Consider the following 23,218-nt stretch of genomic DNA (forward strand, 5'->3'; position numbering starts at 1 on the left):
GAATATATACACACACACACACATATTACTTCTACGTACACTTTAGATACTGTATTACTATTTTTAAGGCAGTTTATAATAGTTGTGTGCAGCTATTTAATAATATTTTGGTTGCAAGTTTGCTACAAATACATAACTTGAGAATAAATGCAATCATTATTACAAAAGTATTACAGTGCATTTTATTTTTAAAAGTGCATTTTATTTCCTGGTAAAATCAAAAAAACAAAAACAGAAATATTTTTTTCGGGAGGGGGGGGTAAATGCAGCCAACTTTAATTTAAAAACATATAAAAGAGTCTAAAATGGTCTAAGACTTGTACAGTACAAGATTGTAAAGTGATGACTAAAACATGAGCAGCCATTAGAACACAAATCCATTATGGAGATGATTAGCAAATATCTGTAAAACAATCATTGTGCTTATTGATTTTCACAGTGGTTGATCATCTTTAAGAAGAAATCCCTTTAATTCCATCCTCGCGTGGAGAGGAACCTGTCAATCATATCAAAGGACCTTGCTGGTTGGTCATAAGGCAGAATGTGGCCGCCTCCTCTAATGACGACCTGCGTAATAAGAGGACACATTTTGAAGTTTGATTTCCCATCATGCTCCTTTTGCTGTCTCACCTGGTAGAACTCTCCCACTTGTCTGACATAACCTGCCACCTCCGTGTCGGTGGGCTGAACCTTCCAGTGGAAGCGAGGCGCCGACCTGTAGTCGTCCGCTCCGGTCCAGTTGACGGTGGGCAGGAACCTCTCCGTCAGAGGGGCCGCGACGATCACGTCCAGCTGGCCGCTATAAATCAACACCTTGTAGTTGTCCATGAGCACGGCCAGCCAGGGTTTGATGCTCTTCATCACGTCCTGCAGCAGGTGCTTCTCCACCTGCGAGCCATCGTGAAACTCCAGGTTGCCCACGTGGATGGCGCGCCGCACCTCTGGGAGCGTCACAAACCTGCTGAAGTATTCCTGGTCTTCTGGTTCCTGACAAATAATGGGAGATTGCCATGACAGTATGTACACACAACTGTACCTCGGTTTTCATATGCTGTCTCAGTTATTATTATCGCACGTAACCTACGTATATCATCTACATGCTGAGAATCGACTACCAAAACAAAGAGTCTGTGAAGAATGGATTGTGCTTCTTTTACAGTTGATTCAATTATCTCTATTTTTTTTAAACCATGCACAAAGAACGATGAACAAGTCCACATCCTTTCTCAGCTGATGAGGCGTTCAAGCGCACTAAGGAGTTCTAAATCCATCCATCCATCCATTTTCTAATCTGTTTGGCAAATAGGCTTTTTGACAAGATGTGATTTTTTTTTTTTTAACCGAGTACTGATGCAAAATAGGCCACTGTGGGGCCAAAGAAAGATGTGAGTGCCAGCACTTTGATAAAAAATGATAAATGGGTTATACTTGTATAGCGCTTTTCTACCTTCAAGGTACTCAAAGCGCTTTCACAGTATTTCCACATTCACCCATTCACACACACATTCACACACTGATGGAGGGAGCTGCCATGCAAGGCGCTACCAGCACCCATCAGGAGAAAGGGTGAAGTGTCTTGCCCAAGGACACAACGGACGTGACTAGGATAGTAGAAGGTGGGGATTGAACCCCAGTAACCAGCAACCCTCCGATTGCTGGCACGGCCACTCTACCAACTGTGAAATTAAAAAAATAACATGTAGTAAAGTACAAAGGTGGCGTTCTTGTGGCTCTTCAGTCTTCAATAAAGGCAAAAGGGATGTTAAATGTTTCTTCTTTTTTTTTTATACAACACTTATTCTTTCTATATTTATATATTCATATACAGTACAGGCCAAAAGTTTGGACACATCTTCTCATTCAATGTGTTTTCTTTATTTTCATGACTATTTACATTGTAGATTGTCACTGTAGGCATCAAAACTATGAATGAACACATGTGGAGTTATGTACTTAACAAAAAAAGGTGAAATAACTGAAAACATGTGTTATATTTTAGTTTCTTAAAAATAGCCCCCCTTTGCTCTGATTACTGTTTTGCACACTCTTGGCATTCTCTCGATGGGCTTCAAGAGGTAGTCACCTGAAAGGGTTTTCACTTCACAGGTGTCATAGTTTTGATGCCTTCAGTGACAATCTACAATGTAACTAATTGAAATAAGAAGGTGTGTCCAAACTTTTGGCCTGTACTGTGTGTGTGTGTGTGTGTGTATATATATATATATATATATATATATATATATATATATATATATATATATATATATATATATATATATAGTATATATATACATATACATATATATATATATATATATATATATATATACATATACATATATATATATATATATATATATATATATATATATATATATATATATATATATATATATATATATATTATATATATATATATATATATATATTGTTTTAAATATGTTTCTAAAAAAAATCATGCCTTGTTAACATCATCTTGCTCATAAAATGTATCCCAATTAAGGTTCAGTAGATCATTTTTAAATACAATTAAGGATGCCTCAGTTTTTTATCCTCCTGTACAGAATTTTACCATCCTTCATTTTCTTCCTATAATTACCTTCATAAAAGAGAAAGACAGCAGCTCCTCTATTTTTGTTTTCTTTATTAATGTAGTTGAACGTGTATCCATACAGATCAAAATCGGCACCACTATCCACCTTGATCCATGTTTCTGACATAGCAATGACATTAAACGGTTTCATTAACTGAGCTAAATATTCTTTTTTACCCTCAAAATTTGTTATGTAGCCTCCTACTATTAAAATGAATTATTAATAGTCTATTTTCATGCTTGATAATGCTAACTTGCTGCTCTGCATAGTAAAATATGTTTTATTCCATTGGTTCTATGGTACGTTCAAATTCCAACGTGTTTTGTTTAATATCAGAGTAATAATGTTGATAATTATACTTACATTAATAACAATAGTAATCACGATATTCATTACAAAAGTATTCACCGATTTTCAGTCACAAAATGTATCATTTCATTCATCATTGGTATGTATTTTACATTGTATTCTGCATGTAAAGCTTTAACTATTCTTTATAAATTGTGTTTTGTGTTTATATTTCTAGGAGTCTGGAACGGATTAATTCAATTTAGATTATTTCTAGTGGGAAAAATGGATCTTCGTGGTACCTTTTGTGATGGATGACTAACGACAAGCGAGTCAGTGTAAGAAGGAAGTACAAGAAAAGTACATGAGGTACCTGACATAACAAGTAGTTGAAGTAGTTGGTGCAGCCTGTTGCATTCTGGAAGAAGGAAGGATATGTCGACATGTCCCCGTTAAGTAAGCTGTCAAAAACCTGAGAAAAGACAAAAGTGATTGGTTCATCTGGAATCATTTTGTAGCAGCACCTGTGGTGACAATCTCAAAATGGGTGAAAGAATGTGACAAACATTTTTTCAAAATACATTGTTGTTCTCACATAGTTCATTTAAATATTAGTCAAATCTACTGTACAAGGAGAGGACACTTTATTAGGTACATCTGCATCATAATCTGCTTTTGGAGGACGTTTGATTAACACGATCACATTACAGTCCGATACATTGATACCAGGATGCTGCTTGACCACTATTTTATTTGGAATTTGAATAATGGAAAATAGTCAGTTCCAAAGACAAACCAATGCCATCATAAAACATTCTTAGCTGTCACACAAGTGCTAGATCAGATAAAAGATGCACTTGTATCTGCTTCGGCTGCTGTACAATAATGCGGTATCAATGTACATGAAAAAGTCGTATCAAAGACATCCCTAATATTTTGCCACACTCATCTAAATAAATATAGTTACTAAAATATTACAACCAGAAGTTTGATACAACTCTTGTGTGGGGTGTGTATGTGTTGTGTACTTAATGCAGTGGTATAATATTGTGTATCTAATTCCATGACATGATATTGTGTACCCAATGCAGGGACATATTGTGTACTTAATGCAGTGACATGATATAGTGTATCTAATTCCATGACAATATATTGTGTACCTAATGCAATGACATGATATTGTGTACCCAATGCAGTGACATATTGTGTACCTAATGCAGGGACATATTGTGTACCTAATGCAGTGACATGATATAGTGTATCTAATTCCATGACAATATATTGTGTACCTAATGCAATGACATGATATTGTGTACCCAATGCAGTGACATATTGTGTACCTAATGCAGTGACATGATATAGTGTATCTAATTCCATGACAATATATTGTGTACCTAATGCAATGACATGATATTGTGTACCCAATGCAGTGACATATTGTGTACCTAATGCAGTGACATGATATAGTGTATCTAATTCCATGACAATATATTGTGTACCTAATGCAATGACATGATATTGTGTACCCAATGCAGTGACATATTGTGTACCTAATGCAGTGACAAGATATTGTGTACCTAATGCAGTGATATTAAATTGTGTGCCTAACGCAGTGACATAATATAGTGTACCTAATGCAATGACCTGATATTATGATGACGTTGAATACTTTATTGTACCTTGAAGGCCTCCAGCCACTGCTGCTGCTGAATGAGTTGGACACCCAAGTCGGTCTGCTTTATGACGTATTGTTTTTGGATTTCATCGATCATACCCGTCTGGTACAAAAACTCCCCATAGCCACCCAACATCTGATTGGCAGATAAAAACAACAGGAGAATGTTCCACCTGTACAGGTCACGTTAAAAACAACAAACAAAAAAAATGGCATGTTGACAGATACGCACCATTTCCGGGTCACACAGGCCATCACCGATGGCCATGCCCTTAAAGTTGATCTTTACCTTGGCGGTGGGGTTGTTTTTATGGATGTAGTATGACACAGCAGGAACGTACTTCCCTGCGTACGACTATGTGATGACAGGACAAGTAAAGATAGTTTTTATTGTTTAACAGCCTTTTTAATGTGGTTCATCCAGCACTAAAACTAGTCATGTTGCAAAAACATCCACTGCTGTATAAAGGCCCCATGTATTTATACATATATATACACACACATATACATATATACACACATATACATATATATACAGTACATATACACACTAATTAAATAAATAGATAATACGGTTCTCATGAATAAATAGTTGTTGATAAGTTATGATTCACATAATTTTTTTTTTTTTTTAAGAACTGGCTAAACATTTTTTTTTTAGATTTGTTCGAGATCAGGAGTTTCAAACTTTGGCTTCCCCTCATGTTATATATAGAGTTGTGGTCAAAAGTTTATATACACTTACAGAGAGTAAATGGAACAATGAAAAAGGAGGATTACCTCCAAATTCTTCAGGACAACCTAAAATCATCAGCCCGGAGGTTGGGTCTTGGGCGCAGTTGGGTGTTCCAACAGGACAATGAGCCCAAACACACGTCAAAAGTTGTAAAGGAATGGCTAAATCAGGATAGAATTAAGGTTTTAGAATGGCCTTCCCAAAGTCACGACTTAAACGTGTGGACAATGCTGAAGAAACAAGTCCATGTCAGGAAACCAACAGATTTAGCTGAACTGCACCAATTTTGTCAAGAGGAGTGGTCAAAAATTCAACCAGAAGCTTGCCAGAAGCTTGTGGATGGCTACCAAGAGCGCCTTATTGCAGTGAAACTTGCCAAGGGACATGTAACCAAATATTAACATTGCTGTATGTATACTTTTGACTCAGCAGATTTGGTCACATTTTCAGTAGACCCATAATAAATTCATAAAAGAACCAAACTTCATGAATGTTTTTTGTGACCAACAAGTATGTGCTCCAATCACTCTATCACAAAAAAATAAGAGTTGTAGAAATTATTGGAAACTCAAGATAGCCATAAAATTATTTTCTTTACAAGTGTATGTAAACTTTTGATCACGGCTGCATATATATATATATATATATATATATATATATATATATATATATATATATATATATATATATATATATATATATATATATATATATATATACATATATATATATATATATATATATATATATATATATATATATATATATACATACATATATATATATACACACAAACACAGTAAATATATACATATATACAGTATACATACAGTGAATATATATATATATATATATATATATATATATATATATATATATATATATATATATATATATATATATATATATATATATATATATATATATATATATATACCCATCCACACACAGTTATATAATATGTATAGTATTTTTTTCACAAATTATCAATGATTATAATAATATATACCAAGTGATTTTTTTTTTTTTTAAATACATGTAATTTACAACTGGGGTTGAATAATTTTGAGTGCATATAATTTATATACTGTATATATTTAGTATTTTGTTATATTATGCACATTATATTTTTACATAAATTATAATACATAATTATTTTAAACAATATACTTTATATTACAACTTGAAAATGGTAAAAATAATAATACAACTTGCCTCTCCAGTAGCATAGAAGTCGTTTGACTGATATTCCGGAAAGAGTTGGAAGAACTGCGTTAAAGCACTTTAAAAGAAATAAAGAGGAAACATTTTAGTGGATTTAAGTGAAATAATGATGGAAAAGGCAGTGTTTCACCTGTATAGATCTCTGCCTACATCATCCTGATTCTGAGCAAAACCCCGATCATCATCAGTGAAGCTGTAACCTGTTCCAACCTGGACAAATATATTAATGATTAAAAAAAACTAATAAGCACACAAAGTCTTCAAAAAGTGTTGCCATCCTGCATCAACACAATACCTACTGGATTATCAATGTATAACACAGAATATCTTTTAGTCCAGGCGTAATCCCTCACACCCACTGCAACAAAATTGACTTATTATATGAATATACATGCATATTGTACATTAAGGATGAAAAAGTACCTGTCATGTTCTTATAAACCACATAAGGTCCATGTTCCACAAAGAGCCCAAACAGTGAGGTGCCACCAGGACCGCCCTGGAGCCACAGCAGGACTGGAGACTTCTTCTGGGTGGGCTGTGACAGAACAACCAAATAATAGCATTTTTGCACCACCCTTTGGTTGTATTTGGCATCGCAGTATAAAGCATACAGAGATACTTTGGTAAAACAGTCGCTGTTAATTGGTTCCAGACATGACCGCGATAAATGACTTTCCGCGAAGTAGGAATCATTAATTATAAATCAAATATTTTCATAGCTACAGCATCAAACAACAATTTACGACCTAAAAATACAGATTATTATGAGAGCCCTCCAACCATTAAATAACACCCTTATGTCACCTTTACACTCTTTTACTCCAATATAGTAATGCTGCCTGAGGCTGAGCCAATCAGTGGCCAGGATACTGAACAGTGTGATGTGATTAGTTTGGTTTCCTCTAGTGAGCTATGCTACTGTAGTATTGATATTTTTAGTTTATCTAGTCATTTATATGCATGGAAATTATTAATTTAGGACCAACATTTTTTTTAAATATGCTTTAAAAAATATCCACAAAAAAGTTGGAATGTGGTGAAGTGTGATATGGAGAGGAACGACTGTATTGTTAAGGTTTAATTATTCATACTGCACAATTTTGTGCAGTACCAGTGCTGCTCCAACTGGTGAATGAATGATAGGTGGTGGTCGGAGGGGCCGTTGGCGCAAATTCGCAGCCACGCTTCCGTCAGTCTACCCCAGGGCAGCTGTGGCTACAAATGTAGCTTACCCCCACCGAAGTGTGAATGTGAAAGTGAGCGCTTTGAGTATCTAGTTGATAGAAAAGCACTATATAAATGTAATCCATTATTATTTTAATTTTGTATTTTTTTTAAACAGTCACTATAGCCACAAAGTACTGTACAAATTAAAAACAAAGGTAAAAAAAGGAAAAAAATCCCAATAAGCACAGACAGGCCTATACATTTACCGCTAAAATGAACCAAACAATAAAATGGTAAAAACTAAATAAGCAGTAAGGATTATCCAGAACAATAGTAAAAAGGCCTTAAAAAAATATGAAACTGCCCGGATCAGTTTCCGTTGAATTTCAGTGAAAATACATGTAACTATGTTTTTAATTAAGATTTGTATTTTTTATTTTTTAGATAGAATAGATTTAATCTAATATTAGTACTAATATGGTTATCAATATGTAATAAAACCAGGTATCACTTACTTAGGAATGGGCAATATGGCCCAAAATCTATATCGTGATATACTGTATATTGTAGCTTCTTGCGGTAACAAGATAGATCACAATATATAATTTGGTGTGTAATTATATCATTATTTTAAAACAGGTAACAAAGGCTCAAAATGTAACTGCTGACAAATGCATTAACATATTGCGTTTTTTCCAGTTGTGTTATTTTCTCAATATTATTATTAATCTACTTGTTAATTTACTGTTAATATCTGGTTAGTTTTGTTGTAACATGGTTCTATCTACACTTCTGTTAAAATATAATACACTTATTATTCTGTTGTTTGGATACTTTATATTAGTTCTGGACAATATTACACATTTGGGTTATTGGCCATACTTAAAAGGATGGCTGTGTAACGATATCGATAACAAATTATATTATTTCCTTATTGCTTTTTATTACATCCAAAATGTATAATAATGTCACAAGTAGGTGTGCAACGATCCGTCGACAACAAACTTTGTCGCCAAAAAATACATTTGTCGTCATTTTACCCAAAGTCCGCCAGCTAAACTTTGTTTAATCAATTCAAGTACTCTTTAAAGCAGCGTCAATTTACAATGCAATGAAGAAAGGCACAAAAACAAATGTCAAACATGCGCACGCACACACACGCGCACGCATACACACACGCGCACACACACACACACACACACACACACACGCACACACGCATACACACACACACACACACACACACACACACACACACACACACACACACTAAACATTAGGCACCAATGTGCCAATATCATAAAATTTAACATGCAATCTATTAGATAAAATGTTAAGAAAAATTCAATTATACGGATATGGATTGAGTCTTTTGGAGTGCTAAACTTGCCAATTAGCTTCTTTTTTGTGTGTGTAGCTTTTTAAACACATCATCACAAAATGCTTGTTTCTTTTTAAGCAAGTTAGATAGTTGTGTTGTTTTATTGTAGTTGTTATTGCTATTTTAACTTTCCTGTTTTACATTAAAAATATACTTGTTTTATTTTGCTCTTTTCCAATGCTTACTTTTAAATGGACAAACATGTATTTGAGCTGCATAATTAGTCTAAATTATTATATTTATGAACAAATTAGTAATCTTTGTTATTAGTAAGCACATACCTAAAATTATCTCCAGCTGAATTTCAAAGTTGATGGCTAAATTAGAGCCACTGAATATGTGTACTCTTTACAATCCGACGAGTCGACTAATCGTTAAGCTAGTCAATGACTATTCGACTATCGACACAGTCGTTAGTTGCAGCCCTAGTCAACAGTGCAAAATAATTAAACAAAAGCAAAAACTACTATTGGCTCTTATTTTTTGAGTTTGTAAGCAATAACAAAAATGACAAAAAAATATTTTATGTGATAATAACATCTACTAACTATAGTACTAGCTTGCAGTTAGCAGTTAGTATATCCTTCTACGGCAGACCTGGGCAAATAAAGGCCCAGGGGCCGCATGCGGCCCGTTAAGATTTTCAATCTGGCCCGCCGGACATTCCCAAATAATTTTTTTTAAATCTTTAAGATGGAAAGTGTAGCTGCCATTATGATGTGCAGTGATGTTTTCAAATGACCTTAAGTCTCAAACTATACAAAGTATTTCAATGGTTGGAATCTGCGCTTTTGCATCATATACTAGTTACTATTGTGATCTAATTAGTTACTATGGTAATCTAAGTCACAGCAGCTCAGACGAGGCTTCAAGCAATGTGGGTGGGGAGCGTTTCCACAGAGTGTCATCCTGAAATGCGGGTGTCAGGGACAGACGTGGAAGAAGATTTTTACAACAAAGTTGTAAAAATGTTATTGCGTTAAAGCTTAGTGGTATATCAGATGTAAAGCTTAGTGGTATATCAGATGTATCAGATTGGAGGTGGGGGTTTTTTCACCCTACGCGTTGATATTTCGCTGTGTTTGTTGCATCTTTGTTTCGTTTCGCTTGATTGTACAATATGTGGATTAAGAGGGGGTGTGACGTTCATATGTTGTCAATATTCAGTGTTTTATTGTTCATAGTTACCGTATTTTCCACATTATAAGGCGCCCCTAAAAACCTCCAATTTTGTCAAAAGCTGACAGTGCGCCTAATAATCCGGTGCGCCTTATATATGGACCAATATTGAGCCTCCAACAGGTAAAAGTTTCAATCAATCAATCAATCGCAACTACGGTAAGCAGCCGCCGACTTCATTTTCCCCCGTAGAAGAAGAAGTTACGACGCAGAGTTTAAACTTAAGACGATCAGTCACGCAGTAGAACACAGGAATAGAGCAGCAGCGACACTGACTCGATTAATGACGACTTTGACGAGACGGAGCCGGGCATGTTGGATGCCGTATCCGCCCAACTGTTTAATTCGGACACTGAAGAAGAAGAATTTGAGGGATTCGTGGATGAGGAATAACTTCATAAACTGAGCTTTACATGTTTATTTTGTGTGTTGTGTTGCGTGACATTAACGTTTGAGCAACGTTGAGTTATTAATATATTGTTATCGCTCTGCACTATTTTGAGTGTTACTATAGTGTGATTGCACTAACGTTTGATTTACCGTAACAGTATCACTGTTTTTTACGTGTTTATTGAATCAGGGAAAAGTTCCCCTCCACTATGTGATATAAATGTTGCACTACATGTTATACCTTGCTGTTGTTAAAAGATAAACAAAACACCACGTCACTGACTTTACCTCGGGGAAAATAATAAAACAGCTGTTTATTCACTTTGGGAGTGAACAGGGTTGTCTGAACGCTGGTTTGTAATCTATTAATAAAGTTTGACTGACCTATCTGACTGTTTTGTTGACATTCCCTTTAGCGCAGCTCCATCTAATGGATGCATAACGCAACCCCAGCCTCTACTGTAGCGCCTATTCTATGCGCCTTATAATGCAGTGCGCCTTATAATGCGGTGCGCCTTATATATGAACAACGTTTTAAAATATGCCATGAATTGAAGGTGCGCCTGATAATCCGGTGCGCCTATTAGTGCGGAAAATACGGTAATATTGTAAATCACACATTCTTTATTTTCATGTACATTCTCATTCAGTAAAAACATTTCAAATTCCATTCCAGTTTTTGGCAGTCTGTCATAACGTTTTAGCAATCAATCAGACATTATTGTGAGGTTTTGTATTAGTGTTCCTAAAAATCAGATATACCGGCCCCCAGACACATTTTTTTCTCTGAATTTGGCCCCCCTGAGTCAAAATAATTGCCCAGGCCTGTTCTACGGTGTAGTGTAGCATGTTTAGTCCTCCAGTGACTTATACGAAAATTAGTTAATTTCCCACCATGCAGGCGAGGATTACTGACGTTTTAAGTGGCTTTGCACTGTGGAGGGACATTAGCCATTAGCACGTTAGCGAGGACACTACAGTGCGTAAAGGACTCCACCGTTTGCTCGTAATCAACATGCATTATCACGCTATAACAAAAGTATTAAATGCTCTATTGTCAGCCAAATGTATACAGTATGATGTATATCATATACTGTCTGTATCACACAAAACTACTCTTAATTATGCAAGTTCTTTATTTAAGAGGTTTTTTTCTTGTCCTTAATTTATAAAGATTACTATTACGAATGTATAAATGATCAATAACAGCTGAGATTTTGAGAAAGGGTAGGATTAAATAACAACTCCCTCTTCCAACTCTTTTAGCGATACAATAAATTGCACATGTGTCATCATGTGATTTTAGAGCAGCTCGTTAAGTATAACGAAGAAACCATAAATCTTATTAACCTATGCAGACACATGTCTATCGACTAAGGACTTTTTATTCCAAATTATGATTGTTTAGTCTTGTTCTGAGCTCTACTATAGATGTTTGTGCAATACATTTTGAATGTTTTGAGTAGTTTGTGTGTACCATGAGTGCAGGGAAGAACCAGAAGAAGAGATTGCTGTTGTATTTCTTGTTGACCGTGAAATAACCTGCATGACTCTTCACGTTGTCACCAGGCAGCTCTCTAACCTGACTTAGTGCCCTGGCTGGAAAAACAATGACAACATGTCCATCAGCACCACAGTGACAGCTCACTCAAGACTGTAATGATCTACTGTACCTTCATCAATGGCACCCTTCTCCAGATAGGGAGTGACAAAAAGAGGAGCTCCAGGGTCCACGCCATTGAGGCTGCTGACTTTGTAAGAACTGGGGCCGAAAAAGGACGACAATCTGCGTGTTTGGACTGGTGGCAAAGCGGCCAACAGCAGCAGCAAGAATGTTTCCACCCACGCTCTGCAATTGTTTACAAGACGCTTCCATGATACACTTTTTAACACTAAAAAAATGAAAGATCCTGTTTGAACTCACCTCATGTTTTCATTCTTTGTCGATCACAACAAGCCTCTGCAGCTGAAAAAAACGAATCACAAGTTACATGAGAGACCCCGTGACGATCACGTGACAGGTTGGGAATCACGTGACCACCTAAGGGGAGGCGCTTGTCTTTCCCCTGGTTGTTGACTCGCAGGACGCTCCAACGACGTCACGTCGAAAACAGTGTTTTTAAAACACTAACACCCGCCATAAACAGGCGTATCGCGGCATGTTTCACTTCAGGCTGGTGAGTGGGTTGTTACCAGCCAAAAAAAAAAAAAGACTTAAGGTGTTGTAATAAGCATTGTTTTATAAGTGGACACTTGAATACATGGTGCGTGGAAGCACAGGTGCGGCGATTGGCTAGCACTAGCAGCTATGCTAGAAACAAAAATACCACATTGCTAGTTTCACTAAGAGGTTACTCATCTAATAATTGTTTTAACATTTTAAACATGTAATATTTTGATATGACGTCATCATCAAAGCGGAAGTGTCCATCCATGTTACTGAAAATAAACTTAATAAAACCATATATTGAATTGAGTTTAAGCATAAGTTAAACAGTGTAAACATGTGTGATAACTTAGTTGGGTTCAGCTCAGTGGCCTTGTGGTTAGAGTGTCCGCACTGAGACTGGGAGGTCGTGAGTTCAAACCCCGGCCGATTCATACCAAAGACTACAAAAAATGGGACCCATTGCCTACATGCTTGGCACTCAGCATCAAGGGTTGGAATTGAGGGTTAAATCACCAAATGATTCCCAAGCGCGGCGCACGCTGCTGCTCACTGCTCCCCTCACCTCCCAGGGGGTGAACATGAGGATGGGTCAAATGCCTGGACAATATATCGCAGACACATCCGCTGCCTTGATGCATTTAACATCAGATGTCTCCAACGCATTCTTGGCATCACATGGCAGGACCGAGTTCCTCATACGGACATCTTACAGCGCACTGAGTCCATAAGCATAGAGGCCACCCTGGCACAGCGACAACTCCGGTGGGTTGGTCACACCATCCGGATGCCAGGACACCGATTGCCTCGTCAGATGCTTTATGGTCAGCTCCTTTCAGCCAGCAGAAAGCCCGGAGGACAAAAGCTGCGGTACAAAGACCAACTGAAAGCGATATTGAAGAGGTGCAACATCAAACCCCACGAACTTGAGACAGCTGCAGCCAATCGATCGCTGTGGCGTTCGCTGTGCCATGACGGGGTCATGTATCTGGAGGAGTGTCGGAACCAACACCGGAGGGATCAGCGGAGACGAAGACACCACCCTGCAGTTCCAGAACCATCCCAGCCCCCTGATCCAGGCCTGACATGTCCCCACTGTGGCAGGACGTGTGGTTCCAGGATCGGACTTCATAGTCATATGGAGTGGCATCGTCGCCAGCAACGATAGCCACCGACCAGAGCAACAAAATGGAAGCTACGTCATCTTCGACTACGATGGACCGCCTAAGCAAGGGTCAAATGCAGAGGACAAATTTCACCACACCTAGTGTGTGTGTCACAATCGTTGGGACTTTTTATATATATATAATCAGGGAACCAATTGTTCAAGCAAGATGTCATTTTATTAACTAGCTCTCAGTCAGAATGGTATATACCAGACCTGGGCAAATTAAGGCTTTTCAATCTGGCCCGCCGGACATTCCAAAATATATTTTTTTTAGATATTTAAGATGGAAACTGTAGCTGCCATTATGATGTGCAGTGATGTTTTCAAATGACCGGAAGTCTTGAACCATACAAACTATTTAAATGGTTAGAATCTGTGCTTTTGCATGATATACTAGTTACTATGGTAATCGAATTAGTTACTATGGTAATCAAAGTCAAAGCAGCTCAGACAAGGCACCAATCAGTGTGGGTGGGGAGCATTTCCACATTGTTTCCACAGAGTGTCAGCCTGAAATGCAGGTACCGGGGACAGATGCGGAAGGAGATTTTTACAACAGAGTTCTAAAGCTTAGTAATGTATCAGATTGTAGGTGGGTTTTTTTTAACCCTTAGCATTCATATTTCGCTCTCTTTGTTGCATTTTTGTTGCGTTTCGCTTGATTGTAAAATATGTCGTTCATATGTTGTCAATATTCAGTGTTTTATCGTTCAAAGTTAATATTGTAAATCCCACATTCTTTATTTTCATGTAAATGATAATGATAAATGGGTTATACTTGTATAGCGCTTTTCTACCTTCAAGGTACTCAAAGCGCTTTGACAGTATTTCCACATTCACCCATTCACACACACATTCACACACTGATGGAGGGAGCTGCCATGCAAGGCGCTAACCAGCAGCCATCAGAGGCAAAGGGTGAAGTGTCTTGCCCAAGGACACAACGGACGTGACTAGGAAGGTAGAAGGTGGGAATTGAACCCCAGTAACCAGCAACACTCCGATTGCTGGCACAGCCACTCTACCAACTTCGCCACGCCGTCCCACATTCTGAGTGTCTCATTCAGTGAAAACATTTTAAATTCCATTCCGTTTAAGGTGGTCTGTCATGACGTTTTTAGCATTCAATCAGACATTATTGTGAGGTTTTGTATTGGTGTTCCTAAAAATAGATATATCGGGCCCCAGACACATTTTTTTCTCTAAATTTGGCCCCCTGAGCCAAAATAATTGACAGGCCTGGTATATACACACAAGACAGGACACCTCTTGCTCAAGCTATGTGTGTTCTGTGCTAAGACACATAAGCTAAACATACCCCTTTGTGGTGTGGAGTAGAACTGCAGGTAATTAACTACATTACCACACATGGAAACAAAGTGCCGCATACAGAAATGTTTAAGTTGGCAGATGCCACTTTCTTCACTATTTCACTAAATAAATACTGTACACAAATGTCAATCTAATGTAGGTCAAGATATGCCAACAGACGCCAGTTTGTGTGGATGTTTGATAGTACGTTGTATAAGGCTAAAGTGCCAGACCATTAGTTGAGGGCCGAGGGCTTTTAGCTCTTTGGCTCAGGCTGCTTGACGTAACTCTCAATTAGGGGATGCATAGCCGCTGGTTTGAGTCCGACGTATGCAGGGCTGGACTCACGTACTGACCACTGTTACATTAGCAATTATGTTGAGATTCCATTCCATTCCATACTTTGTTACATTTCCACGCGGAGAGAAAAGAGCGACTTTTAAATGTAAGTGTAGCTGTATTTATTCAACATTTAACACTAAACATGTAAATTCGAGACTTCGACTATCGTAATGTTCTTCCTTTTGTTCCCCCGGGAGGGAGCTTCATATCCAGGCTCAGGAGACAACTTCATGCATGGAACTTTTTTCAGTGTTTGGAAGTAAAACCTTATATCTGATCTTTATTTTTTTATTTCTACGTTTACACCTAAACAGGTGGACTCATGTCATATTGTGTGTCTTATTGCAGGGGTCCCCAAACTTTTTTCCACCATGGACGGGTTTAATGTATGCATTATTTTCACGGACCGACTTTCCACATGTGGCAGATAAAAACAGCAAAAAACTTTGCATGAAAAATCAACTCACTATAACGCTGAAGTTGTGGGAGCCCTGGGCGTGTGTCTTTGCGAAGAGATGGTCCCCGGCACGTTGATAGCATATACTACATACCAGTGTTTCTTAACCGTAGGGCCCAGTGTTGGGCCGCGAGCGCCACCTAGAATGTAATATGTGTTTTTCAGCTATGGTCCGTATAGGCAGCAGCGGAACTCAGTTGAGAAATGTCTTAAGCACAAAAATGAGGACTAAAGTGGTGAAGCTGTGTTTTCATTTGCACTGTAATTTTATGGACAGTTATTTTTTATTATTTATTTTAGCACAACATAATACATATTGTATGTAAATGTATTGCTTATTTGGCTAGTACTTCTTTTTCAAATCAGCCTGACCTAATACTCTTAGGTTTATTTGTTAAATTAATAATATAATATTTGTGATTAACACATGCTTTTATATCATTTGACAAGGTAGTAAACTGTAAGTAGGTTCGATATGATTATTGAATATGATCAAAATCAAGAGTAAGATTACTAATTCAGTGTTAAGGCGCCCTGCTATATACAATGACCCTGCAGGGCACTGTAGAGTGAAATTAGCCTTTGGCTACAAACAGCATGGTGTTTATGGGAATATACAAACAGCACAGTGTTTAACATACAAACAGCATGGTGTTTGTGCGAATATACAAATAGAAGTTTCTCATTACATCATGTCCGAAAAGGAGTTGGAAGAAGCAGAGCCTAGGATTACCAGTAGTGGTAATCTTATTCCTTTCCCATTTCATGGCAATTTCTATTTGTTTATTCACTTCCTGTGCTTAATTTTTAACACAGACAAATTAAATAAATAGATAATTAATACAGTTCTCATGAATAAATAGTTGTTTATAAGTTAGGATTCACATAATGTTTTTTTTTTTTTAAACTGGCTAACATTTTTTTTTTTAGATTTGTTCGAGATCAGGGGTTTCAAACTCTGACTTCCCTCATGTTATATACATATGTATATATTGTGTATATATATATATATATATATATATATATATATATACATATATATATATATATATATATATATATATATATATATATATATGTATATATATATGTATATATATATATATATATATACATATATATATATATATATATATATATATGTATATATATATGTATATATATATATATATATATATACAAACCCCGTTTCCATATGAGTTGGGAAATTGTGTTAGATGTAAATATAAACGGAATACAATGATTTGCAAATCATTTTCAACCCATATTCAGTTGAATATGCTACAAAGACAACATATTTGATGTTCAAACTGATAAACTTTTTGCAAATAATCATTAACTTTAGAATTTGATGCCAGCAACATGTGACAAAGAAGTTGGGAAAGGTGGCAATAAATACTGAAAAGTTGAGGAATGCTCATCAAACACTTATTTGGAACATCCCACAGGCAAAATTGGGAACAGGTGGGTGCCATGATTGGGTATAAAAGTAGATTCCATGAAATGCTCAGTCATTCACAAACAAGGATGGGGCGAGGGTCACCACTTGGTCAACAAATGCGTGAGCAAATTGTTGAACAGTTTAAGAAAAACCTTTCTCAACCAGCTATTGCAAGGAATTTAGGGATTTCACCATCTACGGTCCGTAATATCATCAAAGAGTTCAGAGAATCTGGAGAAATCACTGCACGTAAGCAGCTAAGCCCGTGACCTTCGATCCCTCAGGCTGTACTGCATCAACAAGCGACATCTGTGTGTAAAGGATATCACCACATGGGCTCAGGAACACTTCAGAAACCCACTGTCAGTAACTACAGTTGGTCGCTACATCTGTAAGTGCAAGTTAAAACTCTCCTATGCAAGGCGAAAACCGTTTATCAACAACACCCAGAAACGCCGTCGGCTTCGCTGGGCCTGAGCTCATCTAAGATGGACTGATTCAAAGTGGAAAAGTGTTCTGTGGTCTGACGAGTCCACATTTCAAATTGTTTTTGGAAACTGTGGACGTCGTGTCCTCCGGACCAAAGAGGAAAAGAACCATCTGGATTGTTATATGCGCAAAGTTGAAAAGCCAGCATCTGTGATGGTATGGGGGTGTATTACTGCCCAAGACATGGGTAACTTACACATCTGTGAAGGCGCAATTAATGCTGAAAGGTACATACAGGTTTCGGAGCAACATATGTTGCCATCCAAGCAACGTTACCATGGACGCCCCTGCTTATTTCAGCAAGACAATGCCAAGCCACGTGTTACATCAACGTGGCTTCATAGTAAAAGAGTGCGGGTACTAGACTGGCCTGCCTGTAGTCCAGACCTGTCTCCTATTGAAAATGTGTGGCGCATTATGAAGCCTAAAATACCACAACGGAGACCCCGGACTGTTGAACAATTTAAGCTGTACATCAAGCAAGAATGGGAAATAATTCCACCTGAGAAGCTTCAAAAATGTGTCTCCTCAGTTCCCAAACGTTTACTGAGTGTTGTTAAAAGGAAAGTCCATGTAACACAGTGGTGAACATGCCCTTTCCCAACTACTTTGGCACGTGTTGCAGCCATGAAATTCTAAGTTAATTATTATTTGCAAAAAAAAAATAAAGTTTATGGGTTTGAACATCAAATATGTTGTCTTTGTAGTGCATTCAATTGAATATGGGTTGAAAAGGATTTGCAAATCATTGAACTCCGTTTATATTTACATCTAACACAATTCCCCAACTCAGATGGAAACGGGGTTTGTATATAGTGTATATATATGTATTCATATATATATATATATATATATATATATATATATATATATATATATATATATATATATATATATATATATATATATATATATATATATATATATATACAGTGGGGCAAAAAAGTATTTAGTCAGCCACCCATTGACAATCAATGGGTGAATATAATGTATACAAGTGAAATAAAAAAAATATAATATCGTGCAAAAGTTCATTCATGTCAGCAATTCAACTTCTAATGTGAAACTAATGTGAGTTAAACTCATTACATGCTAAGTGAGATAGGTCACTTAGCTATATAGGCTCATGGTTTATATTAATTTCACCTTGTAAGTCTAATTGCTGGAATAAACAAACCTTTTCACAAGATAAACATTTTTGGAATTTCACCTGTAATGTATACATAATACAAAAAATAGGCAACTTTTTTTGATTGTCATATTTCTTACTAACAGATTGATGGATAACAAGCAGATATGTAAGTATTTATTTTTGATAACCTCCAAAAAATGTTGCGTATGCAATACATTTTTCTGTTAAAAAAAAAAAAAAAAGATAGAACAAATACATTTAGCAAGGAAGTGCTTTATCATTTGTAGCCTTTTGCCGGCTACATAAATGATGTGGCGGGCCACAATAAATGTCTTGGCGGGTCAGATCTGGCCCCCGGACCTTTTGTTTGACACCAGTGTTCTACACAATCCCAACTTTAAAAAGTAAAACAAAAACTAATTAAGGTTGTGTGTTTTAAAAAGCTGGTTTCAACTGAAGTCATGGAATAAGTTGTTTTTAGTGCATGTAAACATACCAAAGTGTGTGTATAGGGTGGTGACTTTGGGTTTAGGGTGGACTACGGGGGGGGGGGGCTCTTTAGGAGTAGTGTAGTTGGGGGGGGGGGGGTACACTTACACAATCCAAAACAAGAATTTCTAAAATCATAAAGCATTGTATTAATTTAACAATATTTTTTGTATTATTATTTTTTTATACACCTTTATTTATAAAGTTCAAGATTCACAAACAAACATATGAACAAGGACAATTAAAACAAATACAAAAACTGTGCAATACAGCACCAGGGGTTTTTTAATTCAATAAAGTAATTATTGTAGAATGTAAAATATATATATGTAGATATACAGTACAGGCCAAAAGTTTGGACACACCTTCTCATTTCAATGCGTTTTCTTTCTTTTCATGTCTATTTACATTGTACATTGTCACTGAAGGCATCACAACTATGACACCTGTGAAGTGAAAACCCTTTCAGGCGACTACCTCTTGAAGCTCATTGAGAGAATGCCAAGAGTGTGCGAAAAAGTAATCAGAGCAAAGTTAAAGTTAAAAGTACCAATGATTGTCACACACACACTAGGTGTGGTGAAATTTGTCCTCTGCATTTGACCCATCACCCTTGATCACCCCCTGGGAGGTGAGGGGAGCAGTGGGCAGCAGCGGTGCTGCGCCCGGGAATCATTTTTGGTGATTTAACCCTCAATTCCAACCTTTGATGCTGAGTGCCAAGCAGGGAGGTAATGGGTCCCATTTTTATAGTCTTTGGTATGACTCGGCCGGGGTTTGAACTCACAACCTACCGATCAAAGGGTGGCTATTTTGAAGAAACTAGAATATAAAACATGTTTTCAGTTATGTATTATTAAGTACATAACTCCACATGTGTTCATTCATAGTTTTTATGCCTTCAGTGACAATCTACAATGTAAATAGTCATGAAAATAAAGAAAACACATTGAATGAGAAGGTGTGTCCAAACTTTTGGCCTGTACTGTGTAAGTATATATACAGTATATATATATGCCTTCCGCCTGAATGCAGCTGAGATAGGCTCCAGCACCCCCCGCAACCCCAAAAGGGACAAGTGGTAGAAAATGGATGGATGGATGAATATAAATGTATACAGGTGAAATTTAAAAAAAATTGAATATCGTGCAAAAGTTCACAATTCAACTTCTAATGTGAAACTAATGCATTCATTACATGCTAAGTGAGATAGTCAAGCCTTTGTTATAATTTTGAGGCTCATGGTTATATTAATTTATATTAATTTCACCTTGTAAATCTAAATCAATGGGGTGCTATGCCCCTCGGTACACTTACACAATCCAAAACAAGAATTGCTAAAATCATAAAGCATGGTATTACTTTAACAATATATATATATATATATATATATATATATATATATATATATATATATATATATATATATATATATATATATATATATATATATATATATATATATATATATATATAATACACCTTTATTTAATAAAGTTCAACATTTACAAACATATGAACAAGGAACATTAAAACAAGTACAAAAACAGTACAATACAGCACCAGGGGGTTGTTAATTCAATAAAGTAATTGAAATAGAATGTAAAATATACATATTTAGATATGTATGACCCCAATAGGGACAAGTGGTAGAAAATGGATGGCTGTAGTAATGTGTTTACTTTAACAATATGCTCTTTAATCTTCGTGAAGAAGTGACGTCAGTGACATGAAATAGCAGACCCACTAGATGGCGCTATTGTCCCTTATGACCTCCGACATGATGTTTGAATTCAATATCCTATACTGGCATAAATGTGCCTTAAATTGATTTTAGTAGATTATGGACAAATATAATAATATCAGCGGTTGTAGTATAACCCATCCATGGAATTAAAGTATGTTGCGTTTAGTTTCATGTGCGCTAAAGAAAGCCCAACTTTCACTTTAAGAAGGCGAGTCTCTGCGGCGAGTATGTTTACTGCGAGCCTCCAGGAGGCACATGGAGGCAGGCTACTGTCTTCATCCACGCAACTCTGATAACTGTCTCTTTTTTTTTCAAATCTGCTGCACCTTCCTTTTTGGGATCCTACTTTGTGTTGCTGACCTGTTATCGGTGACGCGCTCAGGGGACGTGAGGGACATGGAGACGCCGCCGCCGCCGCCGGGCAGCCACTGCCGTGGCGATCGAACCTCGGCCACACGGCAGTGAGGCAGTGGCAGGGACGGGATGGCAGCGTCCAGTAACTCCAGCCTCTCTGGGTCGTCATCCGCGTCATCTGGTAAGTCACATTTAATATTGACAATGGTGATGAGTGCACGTACGTGTGTTGCATGCAGTCCACTCTTTCGTCTGCACGTGCATATATGAACTATATTTCCTCTGGACTTTAGCGTGGAATTCACATCCACAGTTTCGCTATTGACTTTTCCATCCTTGTGGCGGCTTTGCAAGTAAGGACCGCGTTTGACAAGTGTGGTCTACTTTCCATCATGTAGCGCCAAGCTTGGAAGTTCACTGGCCTTGTAAAAACACAAATATGTCACAATAATGTCACCATTTTACACAAACACTCTTGAATTCACTTTATTGCTATTCACAACGAAAGTAATACATACTAAGTGTATAAATGGGCGACATATGACTCTAACACAGGGGTCACCAACCTTTTTGAAACCAAGAGCTACTTCTTGGGTACTGATTAATGCGAAGGGCTACCAGTTTGATACACACTTAAATAAATTGCCATAAATAGCCAATTTTCTCAATTTACCTTTAACTCTATGTTATTATTAATAATTAATCTTAATGATTTCTCACAATAAATATATATAGAAACAGATAAATATCAATATGCAACACTTTATTTTTATATTTTCTCTAAGTGCACATTTTTCATATTGAACATTTTCAAATGATCACTTCTAAGACAGTCTTGTGAAATCACAATATCCCATTTTAACTAGCTAGCCACTAACATTTTAACAAATCATGAATTACTTTGCACCATGTTTGTACAAATAATAACTCATGTAAAATATAAAAGTCAACTCTCAAACTTTTAAATAAATCATGTCACACTTTGAACTGGACACCAAATCTGTTATCTGTTTCTTTGTCAGTTAGTGAAGACCAAGTCTTTAAAATATTTTCTTGGATTTTCAAATTCTAATTGAGTTTTGTCTCTCTTAGAATTAAAAATGTAGAACAAAGAGAGACCAGCTTGCTAGTAAATAAATACAATTTAAAAAATAGAGGCAGCTCACTGGTAAGTGCTGCTATTTGAGCTATTTTTAGAACAGGCCAGCGGGCTACTCATCTGATCCTTACGGGCGACCTGGGCACCACGGGCACCACGTTGGTGACCCCTGCTCTAACATATATATTGTGATATATATTTCAGCCTCTTGCGATAACGATATATATCACAATATAATGTTTGGTATATATGTAAACATTAATAAAATTATTATGTCCTGGGTATGACGTTAAACTACAACCGCAGGCTGTAGAGAGGTATCACCTTACCTCAGCAAGGGTCCTCTAGCTAAGGAAATATCCCTACTGATAGTCCTGGTCCTCCT

General features: G+C 36.8%; 2 protein-coding genes across 4 annotated transcripts in view; one reads left to right on the plus strand and one right to left on the minus strand.

Moving 5' to 3' along the window:
• Window positions 1–216: 216 nt before the first annotated feature.
• On the minus strand, window positions 217–23,179 carry LOC133660022 (probable serine carboxypeptidase CPVL). 2 transcript variants are annotated; one of them, XM_062063043.1, is made up of 13 exons: window positions 23,163–23,179; window positions 12,562–12,603; window positions 12,311–12,486; window positions 12,115–12,236; window positions 6,941–7,055; window positions 6,817–6,875; window positions 6,648–6,727; window positions 6,509–6,575; window positions 4,790–4,912; window positions 4,562–4,693; window positions 3,256–3,354; window positions 631–987; window positions 217–567 (listed from the first exon to the last, which is right to left on the minus strand). In XM_062063043.1, exons 2-13 carry the CDS (start codon window positions 12,564–12,566, stop codon window positions 469–471), a joined length of 1,434 nt encoding a protein of 477 aa, XP_061919027.1. In that variant the 5' UTR covers window positions 12,567–12,603; window positions 23,163–23,179; the 3' UTR covers window positions 217–468. The 2 variants fall into 2 exon arrangements, with proteins under 2 accessions (XP_061919027.1, XP_061919026.1); XM_062063042.1 differs by lacking the exon at window positions 23,163–23,179 and adding an exon at window positions 21,741–21,757.
• The window catches only part of LOC133660023 (beta-chimaerin-like), a 74,958-nt gene continuing 64,409 nt past the window's right edge, over window positions 12,670–23,218 (plus strand). Inside the window, exons 1-2 of one of the 2 annotated variants that reach the window (XM_062063045.1) lie at window positions 12,670–12,814; window positions 21,763–21,915. In XM_062063045.1, the coding sequence (XP_061919029.1) occupies window positions 21,864–21,915 (52 nt within the window). In that variant the 5' untranslated portion in view covers window positions 12,670–12,814; window positions 21,763–21,863. Of the gene's footprint in view, window positions 12,815–21,597; window positions 21,916–23,218 lie in introns of those variants that run through there. The other variant, XM_062063044.1, reaches the window with a different exon arrangement.

The sequence above is a fragment of the Entelurus aequoreus genome, linkage group LG11 (genome assembly GCF_033978785.1).
Source record: "Entelurus aequoreus isolate RoL-2023_Sb linkage group LG11, RoL_Eaeq_v1.1, whole genome shotgun sequence".
NCBI lineage: Eukaryota > Metazoa > Chordata > Actinopteri > Syngnathiformes > Syngnathidae > Entelurus > Entelurus aequoreus.